General features: G+C 52.7%; 3 protein-coding genes, 1 long non-coding RNA gene and 2 other non-coding genes across 9 annotated transcripts; 1 reads left to right on the plus strand and 5 right to left on the minus strand.

Moving 5' to 3' along the window:
* Nucleotides 1-1,482: 1,482 nt before the first annotated feature.
* Nucleotides 1,483-4,198, minus strand: LOC149914251 (V-set and transmembrane domain-containing protein 1-like). 2 transcript variants are annotated; one of them, XM_090127592.1, is made up of 5 exons: nucleotides 4,075-4,198; nucleotides 3,966-4,001; nucleotides 3,570-3,848; nucleotides 3,003-3,137; nucleotides 1,483-2,187 (listed from the first exon to the last, which is right to left on the minus strand). In XM_090127592.1, the coding sequence occupies exons 1-5, from the start codon at nucleotides 4,196-4,198 to the stop codon at nucleotides 2,051-2,053; spliced, it is 711 nt and encodes a 236-aa protein (XP_089983718.1). In that variant the 3' UTR covers nucleotides 1,483-2,050. The 2 variants fall into 2 exon arrangements, with proteins under 2 accessions (XP_089983718.1, XP_089983719.1); XM_090127593.1 differs by lacking the exon at nucleotides 3,966-4,001.
* Nucleotides 2,139-8,004, plus strand: LOC149914252 (uncharacterized). The gene is made up of 3 exons (XR_016460604.1): nucleotides 2,139-2,482; nucleotides 2,650-5,072; nucleotides 7,651-8,004. It is a non-coding gene; the product is annotated as an uncharacterized LOC149914252 (long non-coding RNA).
* On the minus strand, nucleotides 5,099-7,564 carry LOC116241001 (osteoclast-associated immunoglobulin-like receptor). Its single transcript, XM_090127519.1, has 3 exons — nucleotides 7,456-7,564; nucleotides 5,176-5,860; nucleotides 5,099-5,135 (listed from the first exon to the last, which is right to left on the minus strand). Exons 1-3 carry the CDS (start codon nucleotides 7,562-7,564, stop codon nucleotides 5,099-5,101), a joined length of 831 nt encoding a protein of 276 aa, XP_089983645.1.
* Nucleotides 8,005-11,530: 3,526 nt separating the features above from the next.
* TRNAQ-CUG (transfer RNA glutamine (anticodon CUG)) lies at nucleotides 11,531-11,602 on the minus strand. The gene has a single exon. It is a non-coding gene; the product is annotated as a tRNA-Gln (tRNA).
* A 160-nt stretch (nucleotides 11,603-11,762) lies between these two features.
* TRNAK-UUU (transfer RNA lysine (anticodon UUU)) lies at nucleotides 11,763-11,835 on the minus strand. Its single transcript has one exon. It is a non-coding gene; the product is annotated as a tRNA-Lys (tRNA).
* A 3,851-nt stretch (nucleotides 11,836-15,686) lies between these two features.
* On the minus strand, nucleotides 15,687-20,426 carry LOC149914253 (uncharacterized). Of its 3 annotated transcripts, XM_090127621.1 has the most exons (5): nucleotides 20,293-20,426; nucleotides 19,387-19,603; nucleotides 18,315-18,632; nucleotides 17,366-17,587; nucleotides 15,688-16,678 (listed from the first exon to the last, which is right to left on the minus strand). In XM_090127621.1, exons 1-5 carry the CDS (start codon nucleotides 20,308-20,310, stop codon nucleotides 16,668-16,670), a joined length of 786 nt encoding a protein of 261 aa, XP_089983747.1. In that variant the 5' UTR covers nucleotides 20,311-20,426; the 3' UTR covers nucleotides 15,688-16,667. The 3 variants fall into 3 exon arrangements, with proteins under 3 accessions (XP_089983746.1, XP_089983747.1, XP_089983748.1); XM_090127620.1 differs by having other exon boundaries at nucleotides 15,687-17,587; XM_090127622.1 differs by having other exon boundaries at nucleotides 15,688-17,587; nucleotides 18,315-18,536.
* Nucleotides 20,427-20,430: the final 4 nt, after the last annotated feature.

Consider the following 20,430-nt stretch of genomic DNA (forward strand, 5'->3'; position numbering starts at 1 on the left):
GAGAGGAGAGGAGAGGAGAGGAGAGGAGAGGAGAGGAGAGGAGAGGAGAGGAGAGGAGAGGAGAGGAGAGGAGAGGAGAGGAGAGGAGAGGAGAGGAGAGGAGAGGAGAGGAGAGGAGAGGAGAGGAGAGGAGAGGAGAGGAGAGGAGAGGAGAGGAGAGGAGAGGAGAGGAGAGGAGAGGAGAGGAGAGGAGAGGAGAGGAGGGGAGAGGAGGGGAGAGGAGGGGAGAGGAGGGGAGAGGAGAGGAGGGGAGAGGAGGGGAGAGGAGGGGAGAGGAGGGGAGAGGAGGGGAGAGGAGGGGAGAGGAGGGGAGAGGAGGGGAGAGGAGGGGAGAGGAGGGGAGAGGAGGGGAGAGGAGGGGAGAGGAGGGGAGAGGAGGGGAGAGGAGGGGAGAGGAGGGGAGAGGAGGGGAGAGGAGGGGAGAGGAGGGGAGAGGAGGGGAGAGGAGGGGAGAGGAGGGGAGAGGAGGGGAGAGGAGGGGAGAGGAGGGGAGAGGAGGGGAGAGGAGAGGAGAGGAGGGGAGAGGAGGGGAGAGGAGGGGAGAGGAGGGGAGAGGAGGGGAGAGGAGGGGAGAGGAGGGGAGAGGAGGGGAGAGGAGGGGAGAGGAGGGGAGAGGAGGGGAGAGGAGGGGAGAGGAGGGGAGAGGAGGGGAGAGGAGAGGAGAGGAGAGGAGAGGAGAGGAGAGGAGAGGAGAGGAGAGGAGAGGAGAGGAGAGGAGAGGAGAGGAGAGGAGAGGAGAGGAGAGGAGAGGAGAGGAGAGGAGAGGAGAGGAGAGGAGAGGAGAGGAGAGGAGAGGAGAGGAGAGGAGAGGAGAGGAGAGGAGAGGAGAGGAGAGGAGAGGAGAGGAGAGGAGAGGAGAGGAGAGGAGAGGAGAGGAGAGGAGAGTCCACTCCTTCTTCCTGTAATTCTAATTCAGTGCACAGAATGATTTCCTCATCTGCTGGATCTGACAGCACCACACAGCGTCACCGAGTGGCATTCCGTTCAGCAGTGAATTGGCTCTGCAGGGCTGTCCGTGGTTCCTGCCAGGATGTCAGCCTTCCATCAGCAGGGTGTTGAATGCAGTGCCTCTCCTTCTGGGCTGTCAGCAGTGCTGCTCCCAACACAGCACACACTGGGTGGTTCTGAGCCCAACCAGTTCTCAGGAGGGAATGGCAGCCACTGCACCTTTTCAGCTCCTCGGGAACAGGGGAGCTGAAACACCGGCATTTCCCAGGCAGCCAGGGCTTGTCCCTGCTCGGACCTCTCTGGCATGGAGCCTTCCTGGGGTAGAGCTGGGAGGTCACAACCAGACCTTCCCACACTGAGGGGATCTGACAGCTGCACCACCTGAGTGTCACGTCCTGTTCATGGAGGGAGGGAGGGACTGCAAGGAGTGCGGTGCTGTCAAACAGCAGCAGCTCAGCACCACACAGCTTTTATTCTCACTGACCCCTCCCAGTGGGTCTGGGGAGAGAAGCAGATAAAATGAGGAAGAATTCATCGGTTGAGACAAAATCTATTTACTGAGACTGAAAAGGAAGCGAGAAATAACAGTACTGATAATCAGATAGATGTATATACTTCTGCAAAGCAAGTGATGCACAAAGGAATTGCTCAGCACCCAAAGACCAAGGGTACAACAAGGACAGAAAGGGTGGCAGGGGATTTTGTGGGGTCTGTAGAGGATCTATGGGGCATCTGTAGGGGATGGGAGAGGAAGAAACGGACATTTTAGAGTATCTGCAGTAGAGGGGTAGATTGGAACAGCTCAGGGGGTTTCAGAGGAATGGTGGTGGTGTTTTGGAGTGAATTGGAGGGCATTTGGAGGACTCAAGGTGTGCTAAGACATTTGAGGGGATAAGGAAGGATTTTTGTATAAGAGATGAGCATTTAGAGATTTGGAGAGAGTGGGAAGCATTTGGGATGCACCAGTGAGAATTTGGGAGTGTTAGATTAGGGGAGGTTATCTGATCCGAGGTCAGAAGAGGACATCAGGGAGACCCAAGCAGGGAATGTGGCACCTGCCCCCTTGCATGCACATCAAAACTGAGACACCAATGGAGGTCCATCAGTGTGATCCCCTGTGCTCACTTTGGTGTAAATAATGGGGGAGTGGGGGGCAGTGGGGGAACGGGGAGGCTGGGAGCACGGGATGACAGCTGGCATCTCGGTGTAGGTCAGACCCTCGCTGTCCCTGGGGGGCACCTGGAGATAGAGGCAGAAATTGGGTTGCAATCATGGGGGTCCCCAGGATGCTTTAGTTTGGGGTGGGGCTGTGGAGTAGGTATGTGAGGAAGGAGAGAAGGGGTGTCCATGAGGGTGGGTCTGTATTTCTGGGGGAGAGGCTCAAATTTGGGTCCTGCACGGGGGATATTTGGGGTCCAGATGTGTTTTCAGGGTGCCCATAGCATCTGGATGCATTTGGTACTGAGGAACACAGGGCCTTTGTGTTGGGGTCCCCATGGCTTAGACACTGGGCTTCTCTGTGAGAGCATTTGAGGTCCCTCTGCTAGAGCTGTGGGGACATATGGTGTCTGGGGCCTAATTAAGCCTTGGCGGGCTTCTGTGTGTCTTGGGGAATAGATTTGCAGACTGGGGGTCCCCTCAATGCAGATTTGAGATTCCCATGGTCCTTAGACACTGGGCTTCTCTGTGAGCGCATTAGAGTCCCTCTGCTAGAGCTGTGAGGACCTATGAGGTTTGGGGAGTAATTAAGACTTGGAGAGCTTCTGTGTGTCTGGCGGTATAGATTTGAGGGCTGGAGGTCCCCCAAATGCAGATTTGAGATTCCCATGGGCCTGGATACAGGTGGTGCACATGAATGTCAGGGTAAGCCATATGAGGCTGGGGGTCATGCAGGGAAACCTGCATTGAAAAGGGGAGGGGGAAGGTAGGGGGTTATGTGGGGGCCTCAAGGTCCAGTTGTGGGGTCTATATGGGATCTATGGGGGATCAAAGGACGGGTAGGGGATGCTTGTGGGGATCTATAGGAGGTGGAAAACTTGGAACTCCTTCCTCACCAGGGCTCTCATCTCTCCATGTCCAGGGGCTGCAGGCATCCAGGATGAAGTAGAGGCTCAGGCTGAAGATGAGGGCAGCAGTGCAGTCCCTCACCACCGCCACCATCAGGTTCCCACAGGATGACACCTCAGCACCTGTGAGATTGGGGTGTTTGGGTGTCCTCAGCACAGGGCAGGGATGCAGTGACACTGCCACTCACAGGGCACACTGGGGGGACAGAGATGTGGGTCTCAGACTAATTCTCTGATGTGGTCCGTGGGGTGGTAGAGCACCTATAGGTGCCAGCATAGGCTGGGATCCTCCCTAAGTAGATGAAGGTGGCTGTGCCCCACCAGTGGGATCCTGGAGCTGGACAGGGGCTGAGTGCTCCGCACTGTGCAGGAGGCATGCAGCACCAGAATCATCATGCCAGCTCTGGGTGGATAAATTGGTCCCCATTCTTACATGTGACAAGGGCTCAGGGCTGTGAGGGGCTGATGTTATGAGCTGTGTGCAGGGAGGAAAAGAGATGGGACTTGATCCTCGGGGGAAAGCTCAGGGCCACCCACTGTGCCCAGTACCCTCACCTGTCAGCACCAGCTTCACAGGATCACTCCTCTCTGATGTCCACAGTGGCTCTGACACCTGGTACCGACACTGATACGTCCCGGTGTCTTCCAGGTTTGTGACAGCAAAGGAGAACTCAGCCGTATCCTGCTCCTTGTCTTTTTCCTTGTTAGATTTCAGAATTCCATTCAACCAGAGCTGGACCCAGGCTTGCACCCGGGGCAGGTGGCAGCGCAGGGTGACAGTGTCCCCCAGGGACACCCCCTGGCTGGGGTGCAGCGACAGGGAAGGTCGGGGCACTAGGACAGGGGACAGCAGTCAGCCTTGTCCCTGCACACCTTCCTCTGCCCCTCTCATGGTCCTCTGACCACACTCCCCTCCCTCTCTCTCCAGTCTCCCCCTGCCCACATACTCACGTTCCTGTGCACTGCTTGCTGCCACCAGCCACCAACCTGCAAGGGACACGGTCCTGGTCCCACACAGGGCCACCAACCCCCGAGGCACCACATCCCCATTGTCACTCACCCAGGATGAGGGTCAGCACCATTGGTGCCATGAGGCAGGAGCAGCTTGGGGACAGCGAGACTGCAGTGCAGACTGGGAGTGGCCGGAAAGGCAATCTCATTTCCCCTTGGGGACAGGATGCCATGATGTCACCTCCCCGTCTGACAGTTTCTCCAGTGAGTGGTGTGGGGCACCACGTGCAAGTTGTCACTCCTTGGCTATAACACAGTGTCCCCAAAGTTCTGCCAACACATGGTCATGAATGGTGTCCTCCATGGGATGCCAAATACTCAACTGTGGCTCCATGCCAGTTGCTGTTCTCATCCTTCACTGACTACTCCTCAAGGGATGGGGGAGAGAATGAGAGGACAAATAATCTGGAAGTCAGAGGTTGAGAGAAAAACCTGTTTAATAAGACAGTCAAGGAAGAGAGAAAGAACAGAGATGGTCAATGAGGGAATCTATAGGAGATGTACGTTGGACAGAGTGGGAGTCAGGGGGCTTGGAGGTGATCTGTAGGAGAGGGGTGAACTGGGACAGATTTGGGGATCCCACAGTGCTGATGTTGGAGGTGGGGTGGATTGGGAAGGATTTGTGTGTATGAAAGAGTGCTAAGGGATTTGAGGGCAAAGAAAGGGTACTGTTGTTAGAGATGAGCATTTGGGGATTTGGTGGGATTGGGAAGCATTTGGGGGCACTGGTGGGGACTTGAAGGTGTTGGGTTTGAAAAGATCTAGGAATCATTGAGAGGGGAAGTGAGCATCAGGGAGCCCAAAACAGGGAATGTGGGTCACTCCCACACAGTGCAACCCAAGGATGAGATGCCTTGTGGAGAGGCATACATGGGGTCTTCCAGCACCCACGTCAGCACCCGGACTCTCATCTCTCCGTATCCAGAGGCTGCAGGCATCGATGACAAAGAAGATGCCAAGGGCAAAAACGAGGACAGCAGCACAGCCCCTCACCACTGCAATCACCAGGTTCCCATGGGACACCAACTCAGCACCTGAGGGGTGAAGGTATTTGGGTGCCTTCATCCTCAGCATCACCGCGATGGGGAAGGGATGTGATGATACTGCCACCTGTGGGTGACACTGGAGGCACCCAAATGGGGGCTGGAACCTAGCTGGGGGTGCAGGTGTGGGTGCCACCTCCAGTCTCACGCTGTCCCCAAGAGGTGAGGACACAAAGAGATAAGCCTTGGGGTGGTAGGAGCACCTGTAGGTGCCATTGTCAGCTGTGGTCACCGCAAGAAGGATGAAGGTGGCCGTGCCTTCATCACCGGGGTCCTGGTTCTGGAGAGGGGCTGAGTGCCCATCCTTGTGCAGGAAGATGATGCCCCCACATCCCTGGTTGCAGCAGCGGATGGTGACATTGGTCCCCACTGCCATGCTTTTGTCAGGGCTCATGGAAATGTTAGGTGGGGAATATTGACTATCTGGATGCAGAGGGAGAACAGAGATAGGACATGGCCCTGTGGAGAATGCCGAGGGCCATCTGCTTTCCCCATAACCCTCACCTGTCACCACCAACTCGATGGGGACACTCTTCTCTGATCTTCCTGGTGGCTCCAAAACCCGGTATTGGCACCAATCCTTCATTGCATCTTCCAGCTTTACGCAAACCAAGGAGAACTCAGCCATGACCTGATGCTTGTCCACGTCCTTGTAGGATCTCAGAAGTCCATCCTGATAAAGCTGAACGCAGGCAGCTGACTGGGGCAGGTGGCACCTTAGGGTGACAGTGTCCCCCAGGGACACCCCTTGGCTGGGGTGCAGTGACAGGGAGGGTCGGGGCACTAGGATAGGGGACAGCAGTCAGCCTTGTCCCTGCACACCCTCCTCTGCCCCTCTGATGGTCCTCTGACCACGCTCCCCTGCCTCTCTCCCCATTCTCACCCTGTCCCCATACTAAAGATGCTGTGCTCTGCTCACTGTCACCAGCCACCAAGCTTCAAGGGACACGGTCCTGGTCCCACTCAGGGCCACCAGCCCCCGTTGCACCCCGTCCCCTTTGTTGCTCACTGAGGATGTGGGCCAGCATCATTGGTGCCATGAGGCAGGAGCAGCTTGGGGACAGAGAGACTGCAGTGGGGATGGGGATTGGCGGGAGAAGCATTGTCTGTTCCCCTTGGGGACAGGATTCCATTATATCTCCTCCCCATGTGACAATTGTTGTCCCCAAATTGTGGCCCTGTGTGGCCTGGGAAAGGATGCCACACTTGAAATGGTACACACTACCCTTACTGGGGTGCCCCACACAGGCTGTCACCCTTCTGGTGCCACACGCTGTCCCCAGAGGGCTGCCAGTGTGTGGCTTTGCATGGTGTTCCCCTTGGGATGCCAAACACAGCACACGTGTCTCCTATGGGGTGTTGTGGCTGAGAACGCTCTGTCACACTGTGCTGCTGTGCTCTGAGCAGCTGAAGATCCAGAGGAGGTTGTGAGGCCTCCAGATCTAGGGATAAGGGTTGGTGGTGGGTCTCCAAATCCATGGGGTGATCTGTAGGGTGGGGTTTGAAGTTCCACAGGTGATTGTAGCATCTCTCAATCTATGGGTTGTGGTTGTTGAGACGACTCCAATTTTGTGAGGTGAGAAATGGGTCAGGGTTTGGGGGTGGGCCACAGCTGAGTGTGGGTCACCAAATGTACAGAGCTATCTGTGGGGCAGGGCCCTACGTTGTGCTCCACAGCAATGGAGCTCCTTTGTAAATACATTTACCCCAGTTTTGAGATCCTCCCTCTCCCCTCTCCTCATAGCAGACATCTGTGGTTCAGGAAAAGCCAAATTTCCATCTGTGACACCACAGCCCCATGGGAACCTCCAGGGAGACTGCCCTTCTCTTCCCCACAACACACATCTACCAGGTGCCCCCCAAAAATGTGCTCCCCACAGATCCCCCCAACAGATGTCCCCAAAACCTCGAGTACTATCCTCTATAGTCCTTCCAGCTCGCTTCTCCTGGTGGATCAGTAAAGATATTGCAGAAGAAAAGAGATCACACACGGCTCCACCCCATTCCTCCCCCGAATATCAGTGCTGTGCTGGGGGGGGCTTGGATGTGGTGTTGCTTTCCAAGAAACTCTGAGGCAGAAAGTGGGGGGAGATGGGCTTGTCTGGGGACAAAGCCTTGGCAACCGAGCAGGGATGGGGTTGGACCCTCGAGCTTTCGTGCAAATCTCTTCTGGTTGTGGCTGCACTCAGTTAGTGAAGCCAGCTGAAATCAGAGAAACATTGCTTGCATCTCCTGCCCATGTTGGGTGATGCATTGGGATTGCTGGCTGGTCATCCCCAACCCAACACAAAGCCCAGGTATCCCTCTGGGGGATAAGCAGACCGGATTTCTGCTCAGAGAAGCTGTGGTTTCGATGCTGTGGATGTGGTTACAAGCTGGGCACTCACCCTGCACGCCGAGCACAGTCACCAGCAGAAGCAGCAGCCCCAGAGCACTGGCTTTCAGGAAGACCCGGTGCCAGCGTGGGCACACGGCAGGAGCTGGAAGAGTCCGCATTTGTTGAAAAACAGACCTTCCATACTGGTTCCCATGCAGCGGTGATTCAGAAGGTGATGGCTGCTCTTTTCTCCCCATATCTGGAGGTTCCTGGATCCTAACCAGTTGCTCCAGTGGTTCCCAGTGAGGAAGGAGCTGGTAGAAGGAGGTGATGGCAGCAGGCACATATGGGCTGGGCTCCTCGTTGGTGGGCACAGGGAGAAGGACATCCCCTGCATGTGTTCTTGTGGAGGTGGTGGAGGCTCTGCAGGGCCTCAAGAGCATGGGCTGGGAGCTCCACAGACCCCAGACCTTGTGAAATGATCCCAGGGTAGAGCAGATGAGGGTTGGTAGCACGTGGGTCTGTGTAGACCTCATCCCACCAGGACCCAGGCTGCGTTATCACCATTTCAGATTCAACTTGCAATTCCTCACATCAGGGTTTCCTGATGAGGGCTACTTTGTCGGGCAAATCCATCCCACCCCTGGACATCTGCAGGCTTCCTTCTTCCCCATCCCTTCCTTCCTTCTGTCCCCACTACAAACCACGACCAGCCCAGAACACAACCAACACTGCTGGTGTTTCTTGGGGAAAACACTGAAACAAGAAACCCCAAACCAGGCTTGCCATGAGCAGCCAGCACCCAAAACAACACTCACCATCATGCTTCTCAGCAGGAGAAAAACCACTCTCAGAATGCCTGGAATCCACGTTACTATTTTCCCCATCCATAGATCAGAAGTTCACAAGACTGTCCCCAAAATGCCAAATTCCAGGGCAACTTCTTGCTCTGTGACCAACCCACTGGTGCCTGCATCCGGTATCAGGAAATGGCACTCGCTGGGCTTCTTATCTGGGCTTTGCTTCTTTTAATTCCCCATTTTGAATACAAAAATAGAAATACAGGCATGCTGCAGCCTTTCTCCTTAACACAAGTCGGGAGGTGCCATAGGTTGCTCCTCTTGAGGTGTAAATACACCTCTAGGTTCAGAAATTCAGAAATGTGTATATTCACGTTCGTGTATTTATTCACAAATGTTGCTGCAGAAAGGAGTTGCTCATCACCGACCAACTGATGTGGTTTGTGTGGTGCACAGAACGGAGGAGAAGATTAAAATAGAAAAGGGGAAGTCATGTTGGCTGGGAAAACGGCCTTCTAGGAAAAAATCCCCAGGAAACAGCAGATTGTTTGAGTAGATGTTGGGATAAAAAGACCTTTTTATATCTCAAGTCCCAGAGATGGAGTGATTTTAGTCATAGTTCGGTCCATAGCTTTATTTAAATTCAAACCTACCTGATGTGCCTCACCCAAAAGGACAACATGTACATCCAACACAGCAAAAATGTGGGCACCAAATGCTGCTAGTCCTCCTCCTCCCAAACACAGACATCAGCCAAGTGCTCAGGTATGGACTCAGTGCTCTCGGTGAGGTGCCAGTGTGGGAAACGGCATCAGAGCTCCTCATCCCTGAGCAAGAGGAGGAAAGCCCCATCTCTTGGGTCAGCTCCTGGAACCTGGAGCTTCTTGTTGGCCCACGAGGGGCTGGAGGTCTCTTCTCCCATAAGTTCCAGCCTGGAGATGAAGTTTGGGACCCGCGTTAACATTGACTCTCAGTGACAGAGGTGTTCATCACCACCGCTGCAGGTGAGTGCTGAGGTTTCCATCATGCAGATAAAATCCTTTGGGTCGCTGCTGGTATCCCAGACTGGGATCTGTGCCCCCAAGAAGACACAAGCAAGGCTGCCTCGCTCCGATTTCTAGGAGGGAGAGGAGGTTCTTTTAATATCTGCAGACCCGGCGTGAGATGAAGAAACAACGGTTCAAATGTTGGTCCGACCAGTTTATTACAGATCTTAATTAGGGAGATGGGGAAGGGGAGGACGGATGCTATTATGCATTAGGGTAATGGGGAAGGGAAGGAGGGCGATAGAAAAGGTAGGAAAGAAGAAGCAAGGAGTCTTTATAGGAAGCAAGAGGGACACAGTCACCACCATGGTGGTTTGTAGTTCAGCCTTTGATCTTCAGTAGCGGTGGGTCATCAGGTGTTGTTGTTCTGTTGACAACGATGATGGCGACGACGACGACCATGGTGATGATTTCAATGCTTTCAAAGTGGTCGAGTCAGCTGTCTTTGGAGTGACAGCTCAAATCCAAAGTGGTTGAATCAGCTCTCCTTGGAGTAGCAGCTTCTGGCTCTGGGATCTCAGCAGAAATTCCTTTGTTTCCACCTTCCGGGCCTCGCCAGCAGATAAGAGGGAGCAGGGATGCCCATCTGCATCCTGTTTTTCCACAGGACACCGTTCCCCAGTTTTCCCATACCAGGCTGGAGCTATTTAGTCGCAGGCCAGATCTTCTGCCAGTAAGCACTTCTGAGCACTCTCTTCTGGAGGTAAGCAGCTCTGGAGGAAGGGGCTTTCAAATGTTCCCAGAGGGATGTCAATTGTCACACGGTAGCACCCATCTCTTGCCTCCTCAACAAATCAATCAGGGTCTTATCACAAGAAATACCTCAGGAAGCAAGCTTTGAGCCAAAAAACAAAGAAGGATTCTCAGAAAGGTCAAAGGACTGTCCTTTCCAGCGTAGGGCATCCCAGTGGGCAGAAAATCCTTTGTGTCACCTCCCCATGTGACAGTTGTTGTCCCCAAATTGTGGCCCCATGTGGCCTCGGATAGGATGGGGGGGGAGGGAAGGAAGGAAGGAAGGAAGGGGGGAGGGAAGGAAGGAAGGAAGGAAGGGGGGGAGGGAAGGAAGGAAGGAAGGAAGGGGGGGAGGGAAGGAAGGAAGAAAGGGGGGGAGGGAAGGAAGGAAGGAAGGGGGGGAGGGAAGGAAGGAAGGAAGGGGGGGAGGGAAGGAAGGAAGGAAGGAAGGGGGGGAGGGAAGGAAGGAAGGAAGGAAGGGGGGGAGGGAAGGAAGGAAGGAAGGAAGGGGGGGAGGGAAGGAAGGAAGGAAGGAAGGGGGGGAGGGAAGGAAGGAAGGAAGGAAGGGGGGGAGGGAAGGAAGGAAGGAAGGAAGGGGGGGAGGGAAGGAAGGAAGGAAGGAAGGGGGGGAGGGAAGGAAGGAAGGAAGGAAGGGGGGGAGGGAAGGAAGGAAGAAAGGGGGGGAGGGAAGGAAGGAAGAAAGGGGGGGAGGGAAGGAAGGAAGGAAGGAAGGGGGGGAGGGAAGGAAGGAAGGAAGGAAGGGGGGGAGGGAAGGAAGGAAGGAAGGAAGGAAGGAAGGGGGGGAGGGAAGGAAGGAAGGAAGGAAGGAAGGAAGGGGGGAGGGAAGGAAGGAAGGAAGGAAGGAAGGAAGGAAGGAAGGAAGGAAGGAAGGAAGGAAGGAAGGAAGGAAGGAAGGAAGGAAGGAAGGAAGGAAGGAAGGAAGGAAGGAAGGAAGGAAGGAAGGAAGGAAGGGGGGAGGCAAAGAAGGAAGGAAGGAAGGAAGGGGGGGAAGGGGAAAGAAAGACAGAAGGGGGGAGAGGGAAGGAAAGGCAGAAAGGGGGGGAGAGAGGGAAGGAAAGGCAGAAAGGGGGGGAGAGAGGGAAAGAAAGACAGAAGGGGGGGGAGAGAGGGAAAGAAAGACAGAAGGGGGGGGAGAGAGGGAAAGAAAGACAGAAGGGGGGGAGAGAGGGAAAGAAAGACAGAAGGGGGGGAGAGAGGGAAAGAAAGACAGAAGGGGGGGAGAGAGGGAAAGAAAGACAGAAGGGGGGGGAGAGAGGGAAAGAAAGACAGAAGGGGGGGGAGAGAGGGAAAGAAAGACAGAAGGGGGGGAGAGAGGGAAAGAAAGACAGAAGGGGGGGGAGAGAGGGAAAGAAAGACAGAAGGGGGGGAGAGAGGGAAAGAAAGACAGAAGGGGGGGAGAGAGGGAAAGAAAGACAGAAGGGGGGGGAGAGAGGGAAAGAAAGACAGAAGGGGGGGGAGAGAGGGAAGGAAGGAAGAAAGGGAGGGGGGAAGAAGGAAAGAAGAGAAGAAAAGGAGAGTTAAAAAAAAAAAAAGGGGAAGGCCCTTCAGGTCCCACCGAGATTTGAACTCGGATCGCTGGATTCAGAGTCCAGAGTGCTAACCATTACACCATGGGACCGCCCGGGCGGGCAGCGCCGCGGGACTCCAGAGAACCCCGCCCCCGAGCGGCGATAAAAGGAAAAAAATGGCGGGGGGGGGGGGGGGAGGAGGAATGGGGGGGTAGGGAACGATTCGAGCCTGGGGGAGACGAGGGAGGAAAGAGGGATAAAAAGAAGTTCCGCCCGAACAGGGACTTGAACCCTGGACCCTCAGATTAAAAGTCTGATGCTCTGCCGACTGAGCTATCCGGGCTCTTACCTAAGGCTTTCGGGAGGGTCGTGAAGAGCTCCGCGATTTTTTTTTTCTTTTGGGGGGGTTTGAAATCTTCCTGTTTTTCTCGTCTTCCCGTCGTTTGAAGGTTTTGATGCTGATTCTTTCTTTCCTCCGCTCCGAAGCGTTGCGGGGAAGCGCCATCTCCGCGCACAGAAAAGGAGCAAAAGTACGAAGCGAACGGTTTTAGCGCCGAGTCGAGCCGGGAATTTTTTTTTGAGGGGGAGGATTTTTTTTTTTTTAAGGTTTTTGAAGAATTTTGAGGTGAAAAAGGCGCCGCGTTCCGAACGCAGCGCCAAAACGCAACGCGCAACCCCCCGCTCAAGGCCCCGCCCGCCCCCACACTGAGCGGAGCGGTGGGCGGAGCTGCCTTATATACCCCGAGGGGCGGACCGGAGTGAGAACCGCCCCTTTTCCCGCCTCTCCATCCCCGCGCGCACAGAGGCTCCGCCTCCCGCTGCCCCGAGGACCAATGGGAAGGCGGCGGGCTCGCGTTTCGACCAATGAGCTCGCAGCGCTTGGTGGCGAGGGGCGGGGCTTGTGGGTGAATGGCGAAGAATGGGGGAGCGGTGTGTAATTAATGAGTGACTTAAGGGAGGACGGGGTTAATTAAAAACGAAAGGAAGGAAAACGCTGCGGTTGTGGGAGAGGAAAAACGGCGTTTTCTGCTGAATGCTGCGGTAGATTCGTGTTGATAGGAAGCGGGTTAATGGAAAAATAGGGGAAAAATTGGGGGAAAAGGGGGGAAAAATAGGGGGAAAAGGGGGGAAAAATAGGGGGAAAAGGGGGGGAAATAGGGGGAAAAGGGGGGGGAAATAGGGGGAAAAGGGGGGGGAAATAGGGGGAAAAGGGGGGGGAAATGGGGGGAAAAGGGGGGAAAAATAGGGGGAAAAGGGGGGGAAAATAGGGGGAAAAGGGGGGAAAATAGGGGGAAAAGGGGGGAAAATAGGGGGAAAATAGGGGGAAAAGGGGGGAGAAATAGGGGGAAAAGGGGGGAAATAGGGGGAAAAGGGGGGGAAATAGGGGGAAAAGGGGGGAAATAGGGGGAAAGGGGGGGGGAAATAGGGGGAAAAGGGGGGGAAATAGGGGGAAAATAGGGGGAAAATAGGGGGGAGAAATAGGGGGAAAAGGGGGAAAATAGGGGGAAAATAGGGGGGAGAAATAGGGGGAAAAGGGGGGAAATAGGGGGAAAAGGGGGGGAAATAGGGGGAAAAGGGGGGAAAATAGGGGGAAAAGGGGGGAAAATAGGGGGAAAATAGGGGGAAAAGGGGGGAGAAATAGGGGGAAAAGGGGGAGAAATAGGGGGAAAAGGGGGGAAATAGGGGGAAAAGGGGGGGAAATAGGGGGAAAAGGGGGGGAAATAGGGGGAAAAGGGGGGGAAATAGGGGGAAAAGGGGGGGAAATAGGGGGAAAATAGGGGGAAAGGGGGGAGAAATAGGGGGAAAAGGGGGGAAATAGGGGGAAAAGGGGGGGAAATAGGGGGAAAAGGGGGGGAAATAGGGGGAAAAGGGGGGGAAATAGGGGGAAAAGGGGGGGAAATAGGGGGAAAAGGGGGGGAAATAGGGGGGAGAAATAGGGGGAAAAGGGGGAAAATAGGGGGAAAATAGGGGGGAGAAATAGGGGGAAAAGGGGGGAAATAGGGGGAAAGGGGGGGGGAAATAGGGGGAAAGGGGGGGGGAAATAGGGGGGAAAGGGGGGGGAAATAGGGGGAAAGGGGGGGGGAATGGGGGAAAAGGGGGGGGGAAAGGGGGGAGAAAAAGAGGGAAAAAGTCATTTTTGCCCTTTTATGATATCTAAATTAAATAAAAAAAAAAAAAAACAGTAAGTGCGCTTTGGGAAGCATCTGAACGTTGGAAAAGGAAAAAAAGGGGCAATGAGAAACAAAAGGGAAAGGAAAAAGGGGAAAAAGGAAGTGGAAAAAGAGAAAAGGGGGAAATGGAGGAGGGGGAGAAAAGGGAGAAAGGAAAGAGGTGAGAAAAGGAAAGGAAAAGAGGAAGGAAAGGAAGGAAAATGGAGGAGAGGAAGGGGGAGAGGGAGAGAGAATAGAGGGGGAAGAAATAGAGGGGAAAAAAGGAGAAAAAGATTTTTAGAAGGGGGGGAGAAAGAAAAATGGTAAGAAAGATAAAGGGAGGGGAAGGGGAAGAAAGAAAAAGAGAGAAAAGGAAAAGGGAGAAAAAAGAAATGGGAAAGAAAAAATGGAGAAAAGGGAAGAAACAAGGAAGGAAGGGAAGGAGGAAAGGAGGAAAAAAGGAAGGAAGGAAAGAAGGGAGGAAGGAAGGAAAGAAGGGAGGAAGGAAGGAAAGAAGGGAGGAAGGAAGGAAAGAAGGGAGGAAGGAAGGAAAGAAGGGAGGAAGGAAGGAAAGAAGGGAGGAAGGAAGGAAAGAAGGGAGGAAGGAAGGAAAGAAGGGAGGAAGGAAGGAAAGGGAGGAAAGACAAGGAGGGAAGAAGGAAGGACAGAAGGAAAGGAAGAAGGAAGGAAGGAAAGAAAGAAGAAAAGAAGGAAAGAAAGGAAGGAAAGGAGGAGGAAGGAAGAGGAAGGGAAGAAGGAAGGAAAGGAGGAAAGGAAGAAAGAAAGAAAGAAAGAAGAAAGGAAGGACAGAAGGAGGAGAGAAGGAAAGGGAGGAAAAGGAGGGAGGAAAGGGAGGAAAAGGAGGGAGGAAAGGGAGGAAAGGGAGGAAAAGGAGGGAGGAAAGGGAGGGAAAAAGGAAAAGGAGGGAGGAAAAGGAGGGAAAAAGGAAAAGGAGGGAGGAAAAGGAGGGAGGAAAAGGAGGGAAAAAGGAAAAGGAGGGAGGAAAAGGAGGGAAAAAGGAAAAGGAGGGAGGAAAAGGAGGGAAAAAGGAAAAGGAGGGAGGAAAAGGAGGGAAAAAGGAAAAGGAGGGAGGAAAAGGAGGGAAAAAGGAAAAGGAGGGAGGAAAAGGAGGGAAAAAGGAAAAGGAGGGAGGAAAGGGAGGGAAAAAGGAAAAGGAGGGAGGAAAGGGAGGGAAAAAGGAAAAGGAGGGAGGAAAGGGAGGGAAAAAGGAAAAGGAGGGAGGAAAGGGAGGGAAAAAGGAAAAGGAGGGAGGAAAGGGAGGGAAAAAGGAAAAGGAGAGAGGAAAGGGAGGGAAAAAGGAAAAGGAGGGAGGAAAGGGAGGGAAAAAGGAAAAGGAGGGAGGAAAGGGAGGGAAAAAGGAAAAGGAGGGAGGAAAGGAGCAGAGAAGGAAAAGAAAGAAGGAAGAAGGAAGGAAGGAAGGAAGGAAAGAAAGAAAGAAAGAAGAGAAAAAGGGAGAACGAAAGAAGAGAGAACTTCTTTATGCCTTCATTCAATCTATATTTCTCAACGTTGAGGGAATAAGAAGAGATGAGGATGTGATGTAATGGGGAAAAAAGGAAAATAAAAGGGAAAAGGGGGGGGAAGAGGGGAAACGGGGGAAAAAGCAGGAAAAAGGGGGGGAAAGGTGGGGAGGAAATGGGGGGGGAGGGAAAAGGGGGAAGAAAAAGGCAAAAGGGGGAATTGGGGGGAAATGGGGGGAAAGGGAAGAAATGTCAAAATGGGGGAAAAGGTGGAAAAGGGGGAAAATGGGAAGGAAAAGGGGGGGAAAGAGGGAAATCAGAAAGGAAAAAAAGGGGAGGAAGAGGAAGAAAAGGGAGAAAAGGGAGAAAATAAAAGGGGAATAAAGGGGGAAAAGGGCAAGAAAAGGGGGGGAAGGAGGGAGAGTGGGGGGGAAATGGGGGGAAATTGGGGAGAAGGAGGAAATAAAGGGGAGGAAAAGGGGGAGAAATTGAGAAAAAGTGGGGGAGAAATGGGGGGAAAGGGGGAAAAATGGGTTGGGGAAGAGGAAAGAAGGGGGAAGGGGGGGAAGAGGAAATAAAAACGGGGAAAAAGGAGGGGAAGCAAGGGGAAAAAAGGGAAAATGGGTAAAAAGTGGGGGGAGGGTAGGGGGGAAAGGTGGAATAAAGGGGGAAAGGGGGAGGAAAAAGGGGGGGAAAAGAGGTAGAAATGGGGGGAAAAGAGAAGAAAAGGGGAAATAAAAGGGAAAAGGGGGAAAATAGTGGGGAAGGAGAATGAAGGGGGAATAAAGGGGGAAAGGGGGAGGAAAAAAGGGGGAAAAGAGGTAAAAATGGGGGAAAGTAGGGGGGAAGGGGAATAAAGGGGAATAAAGGGGAAGGGAAAAAAAGGGGGAAATGAGGTAAAAATGGGGGAAGGGGAGGAAAAAGCAGGAAAAGGGGGGAAGAAAAAGAGGAAGAAAAGGGGAAATGAAGGGGGAAAAGAGGAAATGAAGGAGAAAAAGGGGGAAAGGAGGTAAAAATGGTAAAAGAGAGGAAAGGGGGGAAGAAGGAAAAAGGGAAAAGGGGGAGGAAAAAAGGGGGAAAAGAGGTAAAATGGGGGGGAAAAGAGGGGAAAAGGGGAAATAAGAGGGAGAAATAGAGGAAATAAAAGGGGAAAAGGGGAATAAAGGGGGAAAGGGGGAGGAAAAAAAAGGGGGAAGGAAGTAAAAAATGGGGGAAGGGGGAAGAAAAAGCAGGAAAAGGGGGGAAAGGGAGGAAGAAAAAGGAGAGGGGAAGGGAAATAAAAGGGAGGGAATTCGCTTTATCCAAAATTTCTGAGCACTGAGGGAATGGGAGGAGCTGAATGTTAGGAAAGGGGGGGAAAAGGTGAAGAAAAAACTTCTTTATGCCACACAGGAGCTCAATTTTGCAGTGTTGGGGAATTGGGGGAGCGTAAAAACCATTTTTAACATTAAAAAAAAAGGAAAAGAATGGGAAAAAAAAACGGGCTAAGCTTTGTAATGCATTTATTTAAGCAATGTTTCTGGAAGAAGGGGGATAAAAGCAGCTCAGGAAGCGCCTACAAGTTAAAGAGGAGGGGGAAAAGTGGGGAAAATGGCCGCAAAACTGATTAAAATCACCTAAAAATGAGAGAAACCTGACTCAAAGCTGGTTAAAATCACTTAAAAATGAGAGAAAAGTTCTCAAAGCTTGTTAAAATCGATGAAAAATGAGAGAAATCGGACTCAAAGCTGATTAAAATCGCTTAAAAATGAAATGGTCTCCAAGCTGGTTAAAATCACTTAAAAATGAGAGAAACCTGACTCAAAGCTGGATAAGAACCGCTTAAAAATGAGAAACCTGACTCAAAGCTGGTCAAAATCACTTCAAAATGAGAGAAACGGTCTCAAAACTGGTCAAAATCGCTTAAAAATGAGAGAACTGGTCTCAAAGCTGGTCAAAATCGTTTCAAAATGAGAGAAACGGTCTCCAAACTGGTCAAAACCGCTTCAAAATGAGAGAAACGTCTCAAAACTGGTGAAAATCGCTTAAAAATGAGAGAACTGGTCTCAAAGCTGGTTAAAACCGCCTAAAAAGGAGAGAAACTGGTCTCAAAACTGGTTAAAACCGTTTAAAAGTGACACAAACGACACCTCCAACCGCCGCGCTGCCGCAGCGCCAACTGGAAGCGCGCCGCCCTCCTCCCCCTTTTATAACCTCCGTCCCGCGCTCCCATTGGCCACCCGTTCCCTCCCCGCCCCCTTACCAAACGCCGCGCCGCCATTGGCGCGTGGCGTCCGCCGACTCTGAGCGGCTCGACCAATCCGATCGCGCCGCTTCCAATCCGCGGGGACGGGATAAAAGGCGGAGCGGGGGCGCGGGGAGGCGGCAGTCGGGCGGCCGGGCGGAGCGGGGATGAGCGGGCGAGGGAAGCAGGGCGGCAAGGCGCGTTCTAAAGCCAAGTCGCGATCATCCAGAGCCGGCTGTTCTGGAGCAGGGGGATAAAAGCAGCTCAGGAAGCGCCTCCAGGTTAAAGAGGAGGGGGAAAAGTGGGGGAAATGGCCGCAAAACCGCTTAAAATCGCCTAAAAATGAGAGAAAATGGTCTCAAAGCTGGGTAAAATCGCTTAAAAATGAGAGGAATGGTCTCAAAGCTGGTTAAAATCGCCTAAAAATGAGAGAAAACAGTCTCAAAACTGGCTAAAACTGCTTAAAAATGAGAGAAACCTGACTCAAAGCTGGTTAAAATCGCCTAAAAATGAGAGAAAACAGTCTCAAAACTGGCTAAAACTGCTTAAAAATGAGAGAAACCTGACTCAAAGCTGGTTAAAACCACTTAAAAATGAGAGAAATGGTCTCAAAGCTGGTTAAAACCGCTTAAAAATGAGAGAAATGGTCTCAAAGCTGGTTAAAACCGATTAAAAATGGGAGAAACCGATCTGAAAGCTGGTCAAAATCATTCTAAAATGAGAGACTGGTCTCAAAGCTGGTCAAAATCGCTTAAAAATGAGAGACTGGTCTCAAAACTGGTTAATATCGGTTAAAAATGAGAAAAACCGGCATCAAAACTGGTTACAATCGTTTAACAGTGAGACAAACCGCATCCCAACTGCCGCGCTGCCGCAGCGCCAACTGAAAGCGCGCCGCCCTCTTCCCCCTTTTATAACCTCCGTCCCGCGCTCCCATTGGCCACCCGTTCCCTCCCCGCCCCCTTACCAAACGCCGCGCCGCCATTGGCGCGTGGCGTCCGCCGACTCTGAGCGCCTCGACCAATCCGATCGCGCCGCTTCCAATCCGCGGGGACGGTATAAAAGGCGGAGCGGGGGCGCGGGGAGGCGGCAGTCGGGCGGCCGGGCGGAGCGGGGATGAGCGGGCGAGGGAAGCAGGGCGGCAAGGCGCGTTCTAAAGCCAAGTCGCGATCATCCAGAGCCGGCTGTTCTGGAGCAGGGGGATAAAAGCAGCTCAGGAAGCGCCTCCAGGTTAAAGAGGAGGGGGAAAAGTGGGGGAAATGGCCGCAAAACCGCTTAAAATCGCCTAAAAATCAGAGAAAATGGTCTCAAAGCTGGGTAAAATCGCTTGAAAATGAGAGACAACGGCTTCAAAGCTGGTAAAAATCACTTAAGATGAGAGAAACGGTCTCAAAACTGGTTAAAATCGCTTAAAAATGAGAGGAATGGTCTCAAAGCTGGTTAAAATCGCCTAAAAATGAGAGAAAACAGTCTCAAAACTGGCTAAAACTGCTTAAAAATGAGAGAAACCTGACTCAAAGCTGGTTAAAACCACTTAAAAATGAGAGAAATGGTCTCAAAGCTGGTTAAAATCGCCTAAAAATGAGAGAAAACAGTCTCAAAACTGGCTAAAACTGCTTAAAAATGAGAGAAACCTGACTCAAAGCTGGTTAAAACCACTTAAAAATGAGAGAAATGGTCTCAAAGCTGGCTAAAACCACTTAAAAATGAGAGAAATGGTCTCAAAGCTGGTTAAAACCGATTAAAAATGAGAGAAACCGATCTGAAAGCTGGTCAAAATCATTCTAAAATGAGAGAAACGTCTCAAAACTGGTGAAAATCGCTTATAAATGAGAGACTGGTCTCAAAACTGGTTAATATCGCTTAAAAATGAGAAAAACCGGCATCAAAACTGGTTAAAATCGTTTAACACTGAGACAAACCGCAGCCTCACCGCCGCGCTGCCGCAGCGCCAACTGGAAGCGCGCCGCCCTCCTCCCCCTTTTATAACCTCCGTCCCGCGCTCCCATTGGCCACCCGTTCCCTCCCCGCCCCCTTACCAAACGCCGCGCCGCCATTGGCGCGTGGCGTCCGCCGACTCTGAGCGCCTCGACCAATCCGATCGCGCCGCTTCCAATCCGCGGGGACGGGATAAAAGGCGGAGCGGGGGCGCGGGGAGGCGGCAGTCGGGCGGCCGGGCGGAGCGGGGATGAGCGGGCGAGGGAAGCAGGGCGGCAAGGCGCGTTCTAAAGCCAAGTCGCGATTATCCAGAGCCGGCTGTTCTGGAGCAGGGGGATAAAAGCAGCTCAGGAAGCGCCTCCAGGTTAAAGAGGAGGGGGAAAAGTGGGGGAAATGGCCGCAAAACCGCTTAAAATCGCCTAAAAATCAGAGAAAATGGTCTCAAAGCTGGGTAAAATCGCTTGAAAATGAGAGACAACGGCTTCAAAGCTGGTAAAAATCACTTAAGATGAGAGAAACGGTCTCAAAACTGGTTAAAATCGCTTAAAAATGAGAGGAATGGTCTCAAAGCTGGTTAAAATCGCCTAAAAATGAGAGAAAACAGTCTCAAAACTGGCTAAAACCGCTTAAAAATGAGAGAAATGGTCTCAAAGCTGGTTAAAACCACTTAAAAATGAGAGAAATGGTCTCAAAGCTGGCTAAAACCGATTAAAAATGAGAGAAATGGTCTCAAAGCTGGTTAAAACCGATTAAAAATGAGAGAAACCGATCTGAAAGCTGGTCAAAATCATTCTAAAATGAGAGAAACGTCTCAAAGCTGGTCAAAATCGCTTAAAAATGAGAAAAACCGGCATCAAAACTGGTTAAAATCGTTTAACACTGAGACAAACCGCAGCCCCACCGCCGCGCTTCCGCAGCGCCAACTGGAAGCGCGCCGCCCTCCTCCCCCTTTTATAACCTCCGTCCCGCGCTCCCATTGGCCACCCCTTCCCTCCCCGCCCCCTTACCAAACGCCGCGCCGCCATTGGCGCGTGGCGTCCGCCGACTCTGAGCGCCTCGACCAATCCGATCGCGCCGCTTCCAATCCGCGGGGACGGGATAAAAGGCGGAGCGCGGGCGCGGGGAGGCGGCAGTCGGGCGGCCGG

The sequence above is a fragment of the Phasianus colchicus genome, chromosome 31 (genome assembly GCF_987193195.1).
Source record: "Phasianus colchicus chromosome 31, bPhaCol1.hap1.1, whole genome shotgun sequence".
In the NCBI taxonomy this organism is placed as follows: domain Eukaryota; kingdom Metazoa; phylum Chordata; class Aves; order Galliformes; family Phasianidae; genus Phasianus; species Phasianus colchicus.

What these genes read in the sequence shown, in the direction of transcription:
- LOC149914253 (XM_090127620.1), bottom strand. An exon ending in CAATGGCGGCGCGGCGTTTG is followed by an intron (nt 18,633 to 19,386) that starts GTAAGGGGGCGG and finishes TCTGATTTTTAG; the next exon opens with GCGATTTTAAGCGGTTTTGC. An exon ending in CAATGGCGGCGCGGCGTTTG is followed by an intron (nt 17,588 to 18,314) that starts GTAAGGGGGCGG and finishes CCCCTGCTCCAG; the next exon opens with AACAGCCGGCTCTGGATGAT.
- LOC116241001 (XM_090127519.1), bottom strand. Translation starts at nt 7,564, where the DNA reads ATGCGGACTCTTCCAGCTCCTGCCGTGTGCCCACGCTGGCACCGGGTC. An exon ending in GACTGTGCTCGGCGTGCAGG is followed by an intron (nt 5,861 to 7,455) that starts GTGAGTGCCCAG and finishes GACTGCTGTCCC; the next exon opens with CTATCCTAGTGCCCCGACCC. An exon ending in ACACCTGCACCCCCAGCTAG is followed by an intron (nt 5,136 to 5,175) that starts GTTCCAGCCCCC and finishes TGTCACCCACAG; the next exon opens with GTGGCAGTATCATCACATCC.
- LOC149914251 (XM_090127592.1), bottom strand. Translation starts at nt 4,198, where the DNA reads ATGGCATCCTGTCCCCAAGGGGAAATGAGATTGCCTTTCCGGCCACTC. An exon ending in AGCAAGCAGTGCACAGGAAC is followed by an intron (nt 3,849 to 3,965) that starts GTGAGTATGTGG and finishes CCCCTGTCCTAG; the next exon opens with TGCCCCGACCTTCCCTGTCG. An exon ending in ATGGAGAGATGAGAGCCCTG is followed by an intron (nt 2,188 to 3,002) that starts GTGAGGAAGGAG and finishes CTCTATCTCCAG; the next exon opens with GTGCCCCCCAGGGACAGCGA.